Source organism: Typopeltis vanoorti, chromosome 22 (assembly GCF_054136105.1).
Source record: "Typopeltis vanoorti isolate ZY-2024b chromosome 22, IOZ_Tvanoo_1.0, whole genome shotgun sequence".
NCBI classification, from domain to species: Eukaryota; Metazoa; Arthropoda; class Arachnida; order Uropygi; family Thelyphonidae; genus Typopeltis; species Typopeltis vanoorti.
The window spans coordinates 97329938-97348700 of NC_143570.1; the positions used below are offsets into that span (position 1 = coordinate 97329938).

Sequence of the window (18763 nt, forward strand, 5' to 3'; positions counted from 1 at the left end):
ATGGCAACCAAATCTGTGCATAGTAATCCCTATGTGACCTGATCAAAGTCTTGTACAGTGGAATTAATACATTCTTACTTCTAAACATCAGTGTTCTCCACATCATTCCCATGATCCACTGTGTTGTCCTCATAATTTTAGCAAAATGTCCATGAATTTTGAAGTCCCTATCCACCACCCCATATCTTTCATCTGCTCTAAAATATCCCCACCAATCCTATACTCTGCATCCCATCTTTGGTTTTCAAATTTTAAAACCTTAACTTTGCAACATTAAAACAACATTCCCACACACTCACCTATTCACACAGTCTATTTTCAGTTATTTACAATCTATTTAAAGTCTATTTACAGAGAGCCTATATAAGGATATGATGTTCAGTATAAAAAAATGAATAGATTTAAATGGATGTGTTTGTTTAGGAGAGATCCTGTTTCTCTAAGCTGACTGCATTTCATAATAAGGTGGCAAGTGTATTCAACAGTGAGTTGCTCATAAAATAATTTTCTAGATTTTGCAAAAGCATTCAACAGAATAGCATGTGGCAAATTGCTGTTGAAAGTGAGTAAGATGGGGATGGGTGTTTGGGCTGCAGCCTGACTTATCAGCCAGCCACTGCTGATTATAGGGATAGTTGGTCAATCAGTTGTATGAAGTGTGATGTCTCAAAAATGAAAGTGATAAGCAGGATACTACAAAGTTTTTTCCCTAGGAACCATGTTGTGTAATCAATATAATGATTATACAGTTCAAACTTTAAACTGAGATATTCAGCTATTTATAGATGTTGCTAAATTCTTCTTCGTCGTCTATGATCTCTTGTGCTTTAAGCGTCGAGATTTTGTCAAAGAGATTTCCATGCCATCCTGTTCAAGGCTTGCTGTTTTGCTTCTTTCCAGTTAATTCCCTTCTTTTCTAATTTTTCTTTAATTTCCTTTTGCCAACCTTTCCTGGGTCTGTCTATGTTTCTTTATCCTATTTTCTGGCTTTTGTATACAGTTTTTGCTGTTCTTCCTTCTTCCATTCAATTAAGATGTCTGAACCACCTCATTTGGACTTGTGTTATGAATTGTTCAGAGGTGCAACTTGAAGGCTGTCTCTTATACTCTGATTTCTTATTCAGTCTAGTCTTGTTTTTTGTGCCACTTTCCTAAGATATTTCATTTCAATTGTTTCTAATTTATTTATGTTTCCTGTTGTTCAACACCAAGACTCGTAACTGTATGTTAATGTTGGTAGAAACACTGAACGGTAGACTGCCATTTTGGTAATCTGGGTGACCTCTTTCTTATCTAGGAGTGGGCCTTTCATTGCATAGAATAGCTTTGTCCCCTGCTTATCCTGTTGTTAATTTCTGTGTCTAGACTACCATCTTCTTGTATACATGATCCCAAGAATTTAAAGGAGTGGACTTGTTCCAGTTGATGGTTCTCTATTTTTATTATGTGTTTTGGTTGGTTTCTAGATATGATCATTTATATTTATGGTCATATTCCTTTTCTTTGTTTCTTCATACCAAATGTTGATGTTGTACTGCAAATCTTCAGCTGTATTTGCTAGAATCACTACATCATCTGCAAAATCCATGTATGAAATCCTGGTTTCTTTCATTTTCCTGCATTCTAGGTGGAACTTTTTTTAATTTTGTTTGGCATGCCTTTAAAATTTCATCCATTACTATAATGAAGAGAAGAGGGCTGAGGATACAGCCTTGCCTCACTCCTACATTTGTTTCAAATTCTTTTGATCTATTATTACAGGTTCTTACATAATTTCTGTTACTTTTGTAGAGGCTTTATATGGCTGCTATTAAGCTATCTTGTATCTTGTTTTTCTTTAATGTTTGCCATATTAAATGTCTGGGAACTAAGTCAAAGCCTTTTCAAAATCTATAAAACATTAATGTAGTTCTTTTCCATATTCCAATGTTTTCTCTGACATTTGTCTAAGATTGAAGATAAGATCCTGCGTGCTTCCATTTTTTCGAAAGCCATATTGCAATTCATCCAGTGTATCCTCTATTTGGTTCCTAAGCCTCTCTTCTAAAATACGGGCATACAATTTTCCTGGAATGCTTAAAAGCGAAATTCCTCTATGGTTTTCACATTTACGGTTGTTGTCTTTCTTAAATAAAGGGATTATTATGGATACTTCCCAGTCTTTGGGAATAATTTTCCTATTCCATATAACATTGAATAGGCGTAAAAGAAATTTTATGGCTTTCGTTCCTAAATACTTTCATTTCTGATGTTATTTGGTCATGGCTTGCTAATTTGCCCAGTTTTATTTTATTTATTGCTGCTAACAGTTCATATGCATGAATTTACTCATTTTGATCTTCTATTTTGCCTGCATGTATTGCTCTTAGGGTTCTATTTTTTCCATGACCTGCATGTTCCAATAATTCTTGGAAGTACTGTTTCCATCTTTCCATGTCTTCAGAATTTGTGAATAACTTTCCACCCTTATTTTTGATCAATTTTATGGGGCATTCTTTCTCTGACCTCATTCTTCTTAAAACATTATAGAAGAGTATTACACTTTTTTTTATATAACCTTTGTAAAGTAGCTTTATTTTATCCTCCTACATGTTTTGCCAATTTTTCTACTGGCATCCTCAGAGAATACAAACTAGTAAGCTAAAATGAAGGCTACAGACTAGGTTATAACTGATGGTTCTAATTCATACAAAAAATTAGTATTGTGCGTGACAATGTGCGTGTCTCGTTAACGTGATTTATTCGTTATGGTTCATGACGTAAGTGTTATGAAAGTTCATTTCTTTGATGTTTAATGATCTGATAAAAGTTTTCCAAATTTCTGGTAAAATTAGACCTTGATTCTTGTTTAGGTTTTCAGTTTTACGGGCGACTGTAGCTGCTTCTTTAAAGGTTCTTGAATGGTAGTTATCTTCTATGTATGGCATAAGGCTCTTATCCCACTCAATGTGATGGTTAGTAGAGGCAAAGTGGCATGAAACGCCTGAAATGTCTTGTCTGTTATTTCTGACATATCCTATGTGTTCTTTCTTTCTCGTTTCAAAGCTTCTAGAGGTCTGACCTACGTAACTAATACCACATGAGCAAGGTATATTATATACTCCAGAGTACTTGTAGAATGGGTGAGGATCTTTTGGTGATCTTAAAAATTTCCGAATAGTGTTGATTGGTTTGAAGGCCACTCTGATCTTATGTGGTTTTAAAAGGTTAGCTAATTTTTTTGGAAAGGTTGCTGACAAAAGGAATCGTAATTGTACTGATGTATTGGATGTCATCATCTAGGAGTTAGTGGGTGCATTGATTTTAGTTTTTTTATAATTTCTATAGGCCAGTTATTCATTCCACGTAATAATTCATTGGTGTCATTATGGTTTTTTGTGGTAGGATCTCTACTGAGAACTTCATATACAGATCTGTCAGATAACAGATTTTTAATTTTTTCTTCATAATCTGTAGTATTTAATATAACTGTATTATTACCTTTGTCAGCTTTGAGTATTATGATATCTTTATTATTCCTTAATTTGAGAAGCGTTCTTCTTTCCATTTGGGTAGAGTTGGTGTTAGGAGATCTTGACGGAGCTGAAAGGATTATGCTGCTTTTTAATCGTAAGTCATTAGCTACTGGAAATAGTAGTAATGAGAAATCTTTTTCTAAGTTGCAGATAAAGGTAATAACACAGTTATATTAAATACTACAGATTATGAAGAAAAAATTAAAAATCTATTATCTGACAGATCTGTATATGAAGTTCTCAGTAGAGATCCTACCACAAAAAACCATAATGACACCAATGAATTATTACGTGGAATGAATAACTGGCCTATAGAAATTATAAAAAAACTAAAATCAATGCACCCACTAACTCCTAGATTGTATGGCCTTCCAAAAATTCATAAAGAAGGTATACCGTTACGTCCAATAGTTGATGGAATTTATTCTCCCACTTACCAACTGTCCAAGTATCTTGCGAAGATTTTACAACAACACATTCACGTCTCGGATACTTATATTAAAAACTCAAAACATTTTATAGATAAAATAAAAAACATCCCTATTTTTGAAGAGGATATACTAGCAAGCCTGGACATTACATCTCTGTTTACTAACATTCCAGTGGTTGAAGTCATCAACATCTTAGACAACTTGTTCCCAAGAAACATCACTACTTTGTTCAATCACTGTTTAACTTCTAACTATTTTATTTGGCAAAAAACGATCTACAAACAACTCACTGGATTAGCTATGGGTAGCCCCCTCTCACCTCCTTGTGCTGACTTATTCATGGAAGATCTAGAGAAAAAAATCTTAACCCAGATCATTCCAAAACCGAAAATTTGGTACAGATATGTAGATGACATCTTTATCATTTGAGATCATATGAAAGAAGAACTAATGAATTACCTCAACCAAATCAATAGTTTCCAAAATACCATCAACACATTAGAAATGGAAAAAGATAAAAAACTGCCATTCCTTGACATTTTAATAAAGAAACAAACCAATAATAGTATCAACCTATCTGTATACAGAAAACTTACAAATACTGGACGTTACCTCCATTTCAACTCAGCTCATCACATTGCTCAGAAACTTAGCATTATCCATAGTCTCAAGAAAAGAGCTATACAGTATACAACAGACAAGGATGACCTACTAACGGAATTAACCACAATATCCAGAGAACTTTCTTTAAATGGTTACCCAAAAAAGACTCTACAACAAGATTCTCTTTACTGATATACCACATCGACAACCTGATGACATCCAATACATCAGTACAATTACGATTCCTTTTGTCAGCAACCTTTCCAAAAAAATTAGCTAACCTTTTAAAACCACATAAGATCAGAGTGGCCTTCAAACCAATCAACACTATTCGGAAATTTTTAAGATCACCAAAAGATCCTCACCCATTCTACAAGTACTCTGGAGTATATAATATACCTTGCTCATGTGGTATTAGTTACGTAGGTCAGACCTCTAGAAGCTTTGAAATGAGAAAGAACACATAGGATATGTCAGAAATAACAGACAAGACATTTCAGGCGTTTCATGCCACTTTGCCTCTACTAACCATCACATTGAGTGGGATAAGAGCCTTATGCCATACATAGAAGATAACTACCATTCAAGAACCTTTAAAGAAGCAGCTACAGTCGCCCGTAAAACTGAAAACCTAAACAAGAATCAAGGTCTAATTTTACCAGAAATTTGGAAAACTTTTATCAGATCATTAAACATCAAAGAAATGAACTTTCATAACACTTACGTCATGAACCATAACGAATAAATCACGTTAACGAGACATGCACATTGTCACGCACAATACTAATTTTTTGTATGAATTAGAACCATCAGTTATAACCTGGTCTGTAACCTTCATTTTAGCTTACTAGTTTGTATTCCCTGAGGATGACAATAGAAAAATTGGCAAAACATGTAGGAGGATAAAATAAAGTTACTTGACAAAGATTATATAAAAAAAGTGTAATAGTCTTATGAATAATTGTCAAGAAAAAATTCAACATTATAGAAGAGTTTTTGGTTTCCTTTAAAATTTTGTTCTAAAGTAATTAGGAAGAGTAAATTCAGAAAGCTCTGTGATAGGGTTTACAAGAGGATTTTAAAGCATTGCTGTTTTGGGCAAAATCTACAAATCTAATAATACTTAATATCTGTTTGACAGAGAAACAAAAAAAACGTACAGATGTGAATGATTAGGGAACATGCTCTGCAGAGAGGAGAAAATGTTACACAAGTGAGGGGACACGTGGCATGAGAGTGTTGGACCTGGTCATTGTTTAAGAGGATATATGCATAAGTAAGGTGTTCTCATTACTTCCAAATGGTGAGAGCGATCATGTGGCATTGACTTGGGAGGTTGCAAAATTTGTGGATTTCTCTCTTGAGAAGGAGTATATACAGAACTACAGGTTAGGCAATTATAACAAGCTTCGGAGTGAGCTTGCAGTAGTCCCATGGCAGAACACATTGCAGGTGAAAGATGTTAGCAGTGCACGGGATAAAATCGGCAGGTATCTGAGGAAGGCGATATCATATTGTGTCCCCATTATCAGGAAGACAAACAAGGTAGGCGTTAGATGGATGAGTTGTAGTATCAAGCTTGATCTGCAAAAAAAAGAAAATGTTATGGAGAATTTACAAGGAGAAAGATGATCAGTACACCCATGAGCAATACAAGGCTCATGCTAGGAAGGTTACCAGCATATTAAGAAAAGTTAAATCAGATTATAAGAAGACCTTAGCCAAGGAGATCAAGGGTAATCCCAAAGAGTTCTTCTGCTATGTGGAAAGTAAAAGGAAGATTGACTTCAGCAGGATAACTTTAGTGGGTTCTGATGGTATCGAGGTGAAAAATTCAGATGTAATAGTAGAGTTACTGAGTGATCACTTTTCAAAAGTCTATCACCCTGACTCAGTTGTGAGTTCTTCATCTGTAAATGATTTCAAGAAAAGATATGATAGATAATGTGTTGATAGTTTGGGTCTCCCACAGTGAGTCTACTTACTCCATGGAGATACCTGTAATAATAATAATAATAAGTGAGATACACAAACTAGTGAGAGAGAAGCCGATCAGTTGATGAAGGGAAGATACTGCTTAGAGTAATGGATGGTGTAGAAATGAGAGGTCATCTCTAGAAACTCAATAAAAATCATGTGAGTAATCAGCAAAATGGAATTTTTTATTTTTATTTATTTATTTATTTTTCCATGGGAGTGGTACATGAGCAACATATTTCAGTGGTACTGAAATATGTTGCTCAAGTGGGTGGTAAATGTTCCAGTGCTGAATGTTTTTGAGACTAGAGATGATATGTATTGTGGCCTATCACAGTTTTGACTCCTGCAATTAATATTCTAAAAATTACAGACAGCATGGAAGCAGCGTTAGGGAAGGTTATTCCAGTAAGGAAATAATTGTAAACTGAATCCTAGTCTTTGACAACACAATTTCCGAGTGTTGTTGCTGGTAACTGTCCTACTTGCTGTAGACATAATTCTGAATATTAAAATTCTTATGAGAAGATCTTTTATGTAAGTTAGTGTGATCAGAGAAAAAATAAAATTATTTATTTCACCTTGAAAGAGTGACAAAACTCTTGACACAAATATCTATAATTAGATATTATATACATATCAATTCATCAGAGTAACTTACCATGCTATCCATATGAACTTTGACAGATAAAGTTTTCCAACCTATTCTTCTGTTTAATGATGTATTTCTCATCTGAAATCAAAGTTTCTTGGATGTAAGTTGATGTGACTGTCTGAATTTTTATTTATTAATATTTATTACAACTTTTTAGTGCTATCTAATAAGATTTTTTTTCAAAAAAAAAATTCATTCTCCTTTCTTTCCAATCCACAAAAATCAAGGGGGAAAAAAAACAAACTTTTTTTCTTGATTCACAATAAGTAGATAAGAAGTAAACTTCCACAAAGCCATGCACCTGCTGAAACTACAATAAATTTCACTATGATTGATGGGGAAATAGTTCCCAGTATCTAGTAAATTTCTTTCAGGCTTAATATAATTAGATGAGAAAGAGAGCCTCAATTCTATGATAATACTTCTCAAAGGGAGTGGTTATTCATTAAAATTAAGCATTTACAATTCTAAAGTTTAGTCTTTCAGAAGTAAATTTCTGCAGTTCAAAGGAACTGGAGATTACTATTATTCATTTACAAAGTGATAATTAAATAGGATATATCAACAAATGGAGAAGACATAATTACAGTTTTATAACTAGTAAATGTGTGAGACAGTTAGCAAATATAAATATTCAGTAATTTTAAAACTATAAATACATACTAAATCAAAATAAGAAGTTAACTGATATTAAACAAGTAGAATAAACATAATATGGTACAGAGCTAAAGATTTCTCAATGACATTATTACCATCACCTTGAAAGAGTGACAAAACTCTTGACACAAGTATTTTTTTATTATTATTATTACGTGGCACTTCCAAGGAGTCTAAAAACTCATTGAAGGAGAGCACCTCCTCTACAACTCTCCATCTCCACCACTTAACCCACCAACTACAGCGAACCGCCACTACCATCATCATCTACACCCATGCCATCTACTGCCAATCACCACCACTGGTATTTTTTATCTATAAATTGTGTTCTGAAGGCCGATTTGTCCGTATGTTTGAAATCAAAGATTCTTGGATATAAGTTAGTTGATGTGACTGCTTGAATTTTTATTTATTCATATTTATTACAACATTACAACTCTTTAGTACTATCTAAAAGAAATTAAAAAAAAAAAAAATTCACTCTCCTTGTTACAATACAATATCCCTTCTTTCCAAGCCTTCCACCAGAAAAATGTACACTGGTGTCCAAAAGCTAAGTATGAACTACAACATTTTACCTTTTTATGAAAACATTTTCATGATTACAGTCAAATGTGAACACAGATTTATTACCAGCATACTAATAAATTATATTACACAAATGTTCTATAAATTTTGTACAAATTAAATTGTAATATGTTTTCGGAAAAAGTTACAAATTTCCTAAGGACACAGTTAAGGAATTAGTGTACAGTGCTTACAGAAAACTATGCATAGAAACATTTCAGTATGGAATTATGTCTACCCCAAACTTCGATACACTCTCACAACATTGTATCATGCTTCGCACCAAGTGATTCAGGAGTTCTTGAGGCAAACTGGCCAACTCCTTTTTCAGAGCAAGGATAAGGCCTTGTTTGTTTTCTGGAGAGGAATTTTGAGTAGCAACGGATTATGGCTGGTGAATGATATTGGAACAAAGTTCTTCAATGTCATGTTCAATTGTTCTGTGGTGCTGCAGAATTCATTTTGATGGATGACATTGCCACACCACATCATACACGAGCAGTGGAGATACTTCTGGAGACTAAGGATATTAATCAAATCGAGTGACCAGCATGCTCCCCCAGATCTCAACCCCATAGAAAATGTTTGGGACACAATAAGGAGATGTGTCCCAAACATCTTCCATGGGGTTGAGATCTGGGGAGCATGCTGGTCACTCGATTTTATTAATATCCTTAGTCTCCAGAAGTATCTCCACTGCTCGTGTATGATGTGGTGTGGCAATGTCATCCATCAAAATGAATTTTTCGCCTACAGCACCACAGAATAATTGAACATGACATTGAAGAACTTTGTTCCAATATCATTCACCAGTCATAATCCTTTTTGCAACACTTGTAGCTCAGTGCATTCATTATGCATAATACCTCCCCACACCATGAGCCCAAAACAGCTGTATCTATCTCTTTCAAGAATGTTCTCAAGATTTTTTAGATGGGGGAGGTTGGTGCACATTAGATTAAGCTCTGAGCAGAACAGAGGTGTTTGGTTCTTGGTGTCCATGTTATTCTGTTATTTGTTTTTTTTATGTTTTTGGATGTTTCTTTTTTGTGTTAGGGTAGTGATTTGTTCATTTCAGTGAATTAACATGGTCAGGTTAGCTTTCTGAGGACCACAAGGCATTTAGAATGCAGGTCTATAAGAAATGTGGATGCCAAGATCCAAACATTTCTCGCCGGTGGTATTTGTAAGCTAACCTAACCATTTAAAGTCACATAAATGAAGAAATTATTATTATTATCAGGACTTTATTCACACAATTGAAACACAGGCAAAACAAGATATCTTTCAAACAATAATTTGATTGATAATACAGAGCAATTTAGATTCTACTCAAGAATCTAAGAATAGTCTGTGAGGTAGCGACATAAAATATGGACTGTTCCAAGTAATACTGTTTTTTGTATATCATATGTAGTTAATTCATTGATGTTTAATTCTTATAAATAGTTGGATAACTTCTTTGAAATTGCACCAAGTGCCCTGATAACAATAACCACTGAGACATGGCTTGGTTGGATGAGTGGTTGGCATAGCCACTCTCCAACCAAGCAGGTTCAAATCCCACCAGAGGCATGGATGTTTGTGAGGAATGGATATTTCATCTTCCTGCAGGATCTCCGCATCACCTTCATTTACCATTGCTTTTCACAGTTTAGCATCATCAGCAAACAACTAAATATTTCCTGTCAAATCATTTTCTATATCACTGATATACAAATTAAACAACAGAGGACCAAGTACTGAATCTGTAATAAAGCTCTTTTCTTGGAACTGCTCAATTAAATGTACACCTATTATTTAAGGAATTATTGTTATTATTATTATTGGGATGATGAGTTCGAGGTTATATCGTAGTGTGTAGTGTTCGTGCAAGCTCCTGATAAGATAAGTATTATTTTCAGTTATCGTTGATAAAATTAGTTAATATTGCGTAGTTTTGTTTGCCTTGCGTATTTTAGTGTGTCTGTTTGTGTGTTTTTGGTGTGTATAACTTATTATTTGATAAAACATGTTGCAATAATTATGGCACCTGTACGAAGGAAAATGGCGGCCAGTAATGATGGTTCGCCATCGTTATCAAAGAACAGTAGTATAAAAGAAATGAGTCAGTGTACTAGCTGTGAAATGTACGCTTTACGGAGTGCAGTCGGAGTGTGGATAGATGATAATAAAGGATTGAATGTGTGTAGAAAATGTAGGGAGAATGAGGAATTGAAGTGTATTTCGGATCGTGAGTGTAATATTTTTGTCAACCTTCAGAATGAAGAAAATAGCGATATGACAAGAAACGGCAAGGTTGTACATGAGAATTATGAGAGTGTGAATGTAGAAAGTGTGAATGATAGTATTAATGGTTTCTCAGAGAATAAAAAAGATGAGATAGATGCATTGAATGAGATCGCGTTGTTGAATGGTGCGACAGAAAGGGCAAAACAGCAGCTAGAGTGCATGAACAAAAGTCGACTGAATGAACCAACCAATAATAAAAGGTATGACAGGAAAAATAGGCGTATGAATGTGAACATGAACAAAATGAAGGATAGAGTACTGTATGGAGACTCGTTAGTACGAGGTGTGTTAGTAGAGGATTTGACAATATCGTACCAACCTGGTGCGACCATAAAGGATGTAACTGAGTCTATTAGAGAGCAAAAGGAAAGGGTGAAAGAAATGATTGTTGTGGCAGGTACGAATGATTTGGAAGGAGATAAAATGGAAATGATAGAAGACCTGAATGAATTGTTTGAGGCAGCAAAACAAAAGAGTGAGAGAGTTAGAATGATTAGTCTTTTGCCACGGTATGACAGTGAAATGTTTAAAAGGAGGGTCATAATTGCGAATGACTTTATGCGTGGGTTATGTATGACGAGTGGTGTGGAATTTGTGGACGTGTGGAGTGAGTTCGATGGGCGAAAGGATCTATATAAGATGGATGGCTTGCATTTGAATGGTTACGGTGTAAGAAGACTTGAGAAAGTGTTGCTGAATGTAGTGGATGTGCAAATTCAGGGAAACTAGATTCGTTAATGGGGGGGGGGGGAGTAGATATACAGTCCTTAGGGAGGCAGTTGAATGTAAGAATGAATATAATATGCTAGAACAAATAAGGACAACTAACCAGAGTGGGATAGTTAATATAAGGCATCAAGGTACGGTTGGGGCTAATAGGGGTCTTAAATTCATGTACACTAATACTAGGAGTATTAGGAACAAGAAGGAAGAGTTTTTGGCCATGGTTGGCACTTCCAGACTACAGGTTATTGGTATTAGTGAAACATGGCTGACTGTAGATGATATAGCTAGTGGGATTGAATATGATGGGTATAGTGTGTTCAGGAATGACAGAGAGAATAAAATGGGGGGAGGAGTATTGTTGATGATAGCTGATGAGCAACAGCCAAGGAGAATAGAAGTTGAATTGCAGGATAGAGAAAAGAGCGCATTTGAGGTCATTTGGTGTGAGATTGTGGCTAGCAGAACTAAATATACAATTGGGTGCTGCTATAGACCAGGTGATTGAAAAGATGGTGGTGACAGTATGCACAAGCAAATAGAAGAAATGAGTGGAAGGAGGGTGATTATTATGGGAGATTTCAACTATGGTCGCATTGATTGGAGTGAGGAGAGGACACACAGGAGGAAGGAATTGGATTTTATGCGGTTATTAAGGGATAACTATCTGCGACAGCATGTAATGGAAAATACTAGGGGTCAGAGAGTGCTTGACCTAGTAATTACATCTGAGGATTTGGCTGTAACAAATATGATCACATTGCCACCAATCGGTGAGAGTGATCATAGGGTCTTGACTTGGGAGGTGGCTAAAGGTGTAGAATTTTCAATTAAGACAGGGTACATGTGGAATTATCAGGCTGGAAATTATGACAAGCTTAGGAGTTTGATTGGCTCAGTGCCATGGCATGTACAACTGCAAGGACTAGAAGTTGATAGTGCATGGGAGGTGGTTAAGAAGTGCTTGCATGAAGCAATGGCTGACTGTATACCTAGAGTCCGAATAATAAATCAAGTAGGGGTTAAACGGATAAATAACACCATCAAGCTTGAGCTGCAAAAAAAGAAACAACTATGGAGGGAATTTAAGGAGAAAGGTGACCGGCAGGCACATGAACGGTATAAAGCGCAGGCCAGAAGGGTGACGAGTGTGGTAAGAAAAGCAAAAAAGGATTACGAAAGAACATTGGCCATGCAGGCTAAAGAGAATCCTAAACAGTTTTTTAGATATGTAGCAAGTAAAAGGAAAAATGTACATGGCAGAATGATTTTAAAGAATGCCAATGGTAGGGAAGTAACTGAATCAGTTGAGATAGCTGAGTTACTGAGTGAGCACTTTGCAAGAATATATCATCCAGGTGGTGACATTGCAGAAACAAGTAGATTATACGGGAATTGTGGTGAATGAAGTGGAGGTGAATAGTCTATTGCATAACCTCAATGTCAATACATCTGTGGGGTTGGATGGTATACCAGCTCGTGTAGTACGAGAAGTAGCTAATGAATTGTCAGTACCCTTGACCATTTTGTTTAATTTGAGTCTCGGGCCTGGGTTAGTCCCGAGCGGGTGGAAGGAGGGGAAAATAGTTCCACTGCATAAAGGTGGTTCCAAGACCGCTGTTGTAAATTACCAACCGAGTAGCATATCAGGAATCATTGTCAAGGTCTTAGAGAAATTAGTCAAGAAAAGAATACAGGATTGGATAGATGAAAATGGGATATTGTATGGGGGACAACATGGTTTTGTGAAGGGTAGATCATGCGTCAGTAACTTGCTCACATTTTATAACACAGTGACAGCTGAACTGGATGGGGTAATGGGTTTACAGTGATACTACTGGACCTTGCCAAGGCCTTTGACAGGATACCACATGGAACCCTAATCAGTAAACTGGAGCAGATGGGGATAGATATAGGGTTGGTAAGATGGATAGGAGGGTGGTTGAAGGAGAGATACCAGAGAGTGGTTTATTCAGGAGTGGAGTCAAAAAGACGTCTTGTGACTAGTGGAGTGCCGCAGGGCTCTATTCTTGGACCACTGCTTTTCAATTTGTTCATCAATGATATTGGAAAGGATTTGAGAGGAAGTGTTCACTTGTTTGCTGATGATGCAAAGTTGGGTAGAGCAATTGTGAGTGCACAGGATGTCAAAATTTTACAGGATGATTTGGATAGTTTGGAGGACTGGGCTAGGAAAAATGGATGTCAGTTTAATGTGGCAAAGTGTAAGGTTATGCACTTTGGGGTAAAAAGAATAGCAGCAATATAACGCATAGGTGGAACCGTACTCCAGGAGATTGATGAGACCAGGGATTTGGGAGTGTTGGTGGATAGGGAGTTGAAGTTTAGGGGGCACATTGCAAAAGTAACTAAAACAGCTCACCAAATCACTTGGCTTCTGAAAAATACTTTAACATGCAGAGACGAACAAGTTGTTGTTCCTCTGTATCGAGCCTTGATAAGACCCCATCTGGACTTCTGTGCCCAGCTATGGGCACCAGGGTTTCTTCGTGATGGGGAGGAAGTGGAGAGGGTCCAGAGATGAGTGACCAAGATGATAGCAGGTCTGTGGAATGAACCTTATGAGGATAGGCTGAAGATTTGTGGGTTGCAGAAATTGGACGATAGGCGAAGGAGGGGTGATATGATTGAGACATTCAAATTACTGAAGGGTTTCTATAAGATTAATTCAGAGGATATTTTTGAGAACAGGACTGGTGGTGGGAGGACTAGGGGCCATCCATGGAAACTGGGCAAGAGTGTGGTTAGCAAGGGTGTTAGAGCTAGGTTTTTTACTTGGAGAGTGGTAAATGAGTGGAATAAGCTTCCAGAGTCTGTTGTGGGTGCTACGACCGTGAATGAGTTCAAGGCAAGGTATGATAGATACTGTGTGAATGTTGAATAGTTGTTCTTGACATGATGTTAGGGCCTCCCTCGATGAGTCTGTCGACTCCTTGGAGTTTCCCGGAACAATAATAATAATAATAATAATAATAATCTACTCTTCTTTGTACTTTCACTTTCTTGGTTTCCTTGTATAATTGGTCATTAGAAAATGAAATTAACAGTTATGATTTAAATTTATATTTTCTGCATAATTCAGATATTTTATTTTCCAATTTTTAAAGTAAGCGATACATTTGCTTATTTTTATCATTCAAAATATGTATATCAAAATATGTGAAATTTCATTTCCATATTTTTACAATAGAATTGCTTATTTTTATCATTCAAAATATGTATATCAAAATATGTGAAATTTCATTTCCATATTTTTACAATAGAATTGAACTTTATTTCGCCTCTGATAGTTTAACCCCTCCCCCCGTTGCATTACTATCACACACCCGAAAACTGTTATGAAACATAGGTACAGTTTTTATTTAATTCGTTATTTTTCTCTAGTAATTGTTCCACATAACTTTAATTTTTCGATACTGAAACTATGTGGTGATTATTATAAATTAACAAATTATAAATCAAAGAATATACATTTCCTGATTATTATAAATCAGGAAATTATGTGATATTCGGATATAGGTGAAATTAATAATTAAAATCACTGTCATCCTTCAAATGCAATATCAGATATAAAGAAAGTGGAAAACCCGAAGTTTCGAAATACATTTCGAAAGCCCGCTCTCGAAATGTATTGGTCTACAGACTGGATTCTGAACACGCCAATGTTTCGTGATGTTATGACTGAAAAACAATTCAGTCTCATCAGGAAGTATTTGCATTTTCAGAATAATGAGGAATATATCACGCAAACACATCCTTGCCCAGTCCTCAACAAAATTTATGATTTTCTGATGAAAATCCATCCGAAATGTAGATCACTCTACATTCCTGAGAGAGACTTGAGTATCGATGAAAGCCTTATGCCATTCAAAGGTAGACTTGAAATGTAAGCAGTATATTCCCAAAAAGAAAGCGAAGTATGGAGTAACATTTTTTATGCTTTGCGAATCGGAAAGTGAATATCTTTGGGATTTCAAACCTTATACGGGAAAGCAAACTGCAATCGAGCATGATAAATATTCGGATTCCCCTTGTCGATGCGTGCAGTAATGCAGTTACTAGACCCTTTACTGGGGAAAGGTTACTGCATTATAATGGATAATTACTATATATGTGTCCCGAACTCGCTGATTTGCTTTTACAGCATCGTATAGATAGTTATGGTACTGTAAATGCAAAAAGGCGAGATATGCCTCCAGATCTGGCTTCAGGAAAGCTATCGAAGGAGGAAATCCAAACTTATCAGCGAGGGAAAGTCTTTGCACTACGTTGGAAAGATAAAAAAGATGTTTTTCTGCTGTCTTCCCTGCACAATCCATCAACGGAATCCGTGGAGAAGCATGGTTTGAAGAAAGGAAAACCCATTGCTGTGTGTGCATACAACGACACTATGGGTGGAGTAGACGGGTGTGATCAGCAGCTATCATTCTACTCTGTAATGAGGAAACAGCATAAAAATATTACAAAAAAGTGTTTGGACATGTATTGGATTTTGTTATTTGGAACAGTTTCCTCCTGTACAAGAAAAAATGTTTGTCTACCATAACCATAACATATCTAGAATACGGAATAGAAATTGCGAAAGCATTGCTGCATGCACATGCACCTTCTTCAGCAAGCAGAAATCCTGCCAGACATCTGAGGTTGAACGCTACTAACTCCAACCATTATCCCGCAAATCTACCACCAACGGCTAATAAAAAAAAACCTGCACGCAAATATTATGTATGTAATAAAAAAAAATCAGAAAGGAAACAAAAATCTGGTGCCCTGAGTGTAAAACTGCTTTGTGTGTTTACCCTTGCTTCAAGGTGTTCCACACTGTTCAAGAATTTTAAATTCTGAACAGTATGAAATAAAAAATGTTTCTTTTCAAGACCATCAAAACAGTCCTTTTCAGGACTACAAATATTGATAGAGGGATACCCAAATGCACTGTTTCTTTTTCATCTTGAAGGCTAATTTTTAAGTTCTTTTTATGACACAGAGAAACTGGAAAGAGTATTCTAGGTAAAGTATTTCATCAAAACAATAAAAAATAATGAAATTAAATCTACCCTATATATATATATATAAAATGATAAGCCTTTTTATGTCATGTTTATCGAACTGTTTTGAAACTCAGCGGCTACCCTGAGTGTCGAGTCTTCAAAATTCGAGTCATCAGAATTCAGGGGGAGAACCCCCTTTCGAGTTATCACAATTGAAGGCCTACCATACCGGAACACGGGGGGGTTGGGCATAGCCCCCCTAGTTAATAAATGAAATATATAAATAATAACGAGAACATTTTCACCTTACCAACACTCAACATTAATGTGATATGGGTTCCAAATTTCTTGTTTCGGAGATATATATATATATATATATATATATATATATATATATATATATATATATATATATTACAAAGTTTTGTAATAAAAATTTCTGCTACAATGACGTTTGGCAGAATCAACAATATTATTACTACCTTATTTCTGTTTCTCGTGTGGGAGAAAAACGGTAAAATGTCACTCTTATAATTATATGAGATGTTATAATGGCAAAAATATTAAGAAAAAAGTCATTTGCACTTTCTCTTCAAAACACAAAGAAAGAACATTGTAAATTCAGCCAGTGGAAAAGAAAATACTACATATTTTTCTCCTGTTCTCTGATTTTTTTTTCTTGTAGTACAAAGAAGAAATCACTGCATATAACATGAAGTCTGCAGGAGGGAAAAAATCTGGAAATTGGTTACATTATAACGAATAGAGAAATCATGTCAGAATAATATTTTCTTCTAGATTACATATCTAAAGTAACTGAACCTTTGCTACTATTTTACACTAAAATGAATGGGTATGTTCCCCAAGTGATTTACGTTTCTAACAGCTGTCTTGCGAACGATTTATGAAATAAATTATCTGAAATATCCGCAGATTGTATACCCCCCCCCCCAAAAAAAAGAAGATTATGAAACGCATATGCACCTTTTCTTTGAAAATAATTCAAATCCTCTTTTTCAAGATAATTGTATGATTTAATTTCTAATTTTTGATAATAAAAGTGAAAGTGATCATTATAAATTAAGCAATTATTTTGGCATAAATAATGTATAAGCATGTAAACGAAATATCAGTATTTCTGTTAGGATATAGGTAATCAACAATCGAAAAGGAAACAAGACATTCTTGATATATTCTGCACTACAGCCTGAGGCACTTTAGTGTTCTCCCCTTTCTTCTCAATAGCACTGACAGTAATAAGCCTTCAACTTTTCCTCCAGCTAAGAGGATATTACCAAGTATTTAGAAGACGTAGATTATTTCAGAAATAGCTTCCAGCAGCAGCAGAAGTAATATTTAGATTTTTTTTAAAGGAAAACAAACACAAGTAATACTACTGAACTTTCTTTTGTGTGGTATGCATATAAAAACAATTTTGCACGGTGAAAATATAGCATATTATTTCTAAAATTTCACATAATTTCAGCGGACAGTAGAACAGCTGGTTTTAGATTGCAAATGAATAGAACATAATTAGAAGCTTCACGATACAATCTGATTGCCGTATATCTATTGTCAAAATGGTAAAATGAAGTAATTGATTTTCAATGCTGTCTAGAAAAGCTTTCAAACCTGTATAGAAATTTAGAGTAGTTATGCAACTGAGTTCCAGAAGAGAATAAGGAGGGGGGGAAGCATTAGAAAATCTTCAAAATGAGCAAAAATGTTGAATCATTCCGTATATGATATTTTTCACATTATATTTTCAACATATCTACGAGGTTATGCACTAGATATTATCGTAATATGCATAATACAAATGACGAAGGCGAACAATCACTGCTAAAATATCATTGGATATAAATTTTTGATACCAAAAAGACACGATCGGAAACCGAGTAATGCAATTTAGCATTTTAACATTTTTTTTTATTTTGTCTTTATGAATAACAAAAAATTATATCTAAATCTGAAATGTGATGATCCATATAATGCTTTTGGCTAGAAACGAAAGAAAAAGGACATATTTATTTCAATAAATATTATTTAAAAATATAAATATTTGACATAATATTTTCAAAGCAAACATTTGAAAATTCTAAAATTCGAAAAAGAATTATTCAATTATTATACGTAAAGTGAAAGAATAATCAGTGCAACTCTTTCGGTGCACTGATTTGTAGAATAAAATACACCAAATTTACTATCACTAAATAGATTCGTTGCAAAAGCTGATCAGTGGTCATTTCAGGATTGATTTTTTTCGCATATGTGAAATTCGTTTCAATTTTTGGGAAGAGATACAATAAATCATTTTAGAGGCAAGAAAGG

At 35.1% G+C, this 18763-nt stretch overlaps 1 protein-coding gene across 1 annotated transcript in view; it reads right to left on the reverse strand.

Moving 5' to 3' along the window:
• The window catches only part of LOC150094582 (voltage-dependent calcium channel subunit alpha-2/delta-3-like), a 1537934-nt gene that overhangs the window by 422958 nt on the left and 1096213 nt on the right, over positions 1-18763 (reverse strand). Inside the window, exon 22 of the mRNA XM_090412095.1 lies at positions 7188-7259. Coding sequence (XP_090268221.1) covers positions 7188-7259 — 72 coding nt within the window. The remainder of the gene's footprint in view (positions 1-7187; positions 7260-18763) is intronic.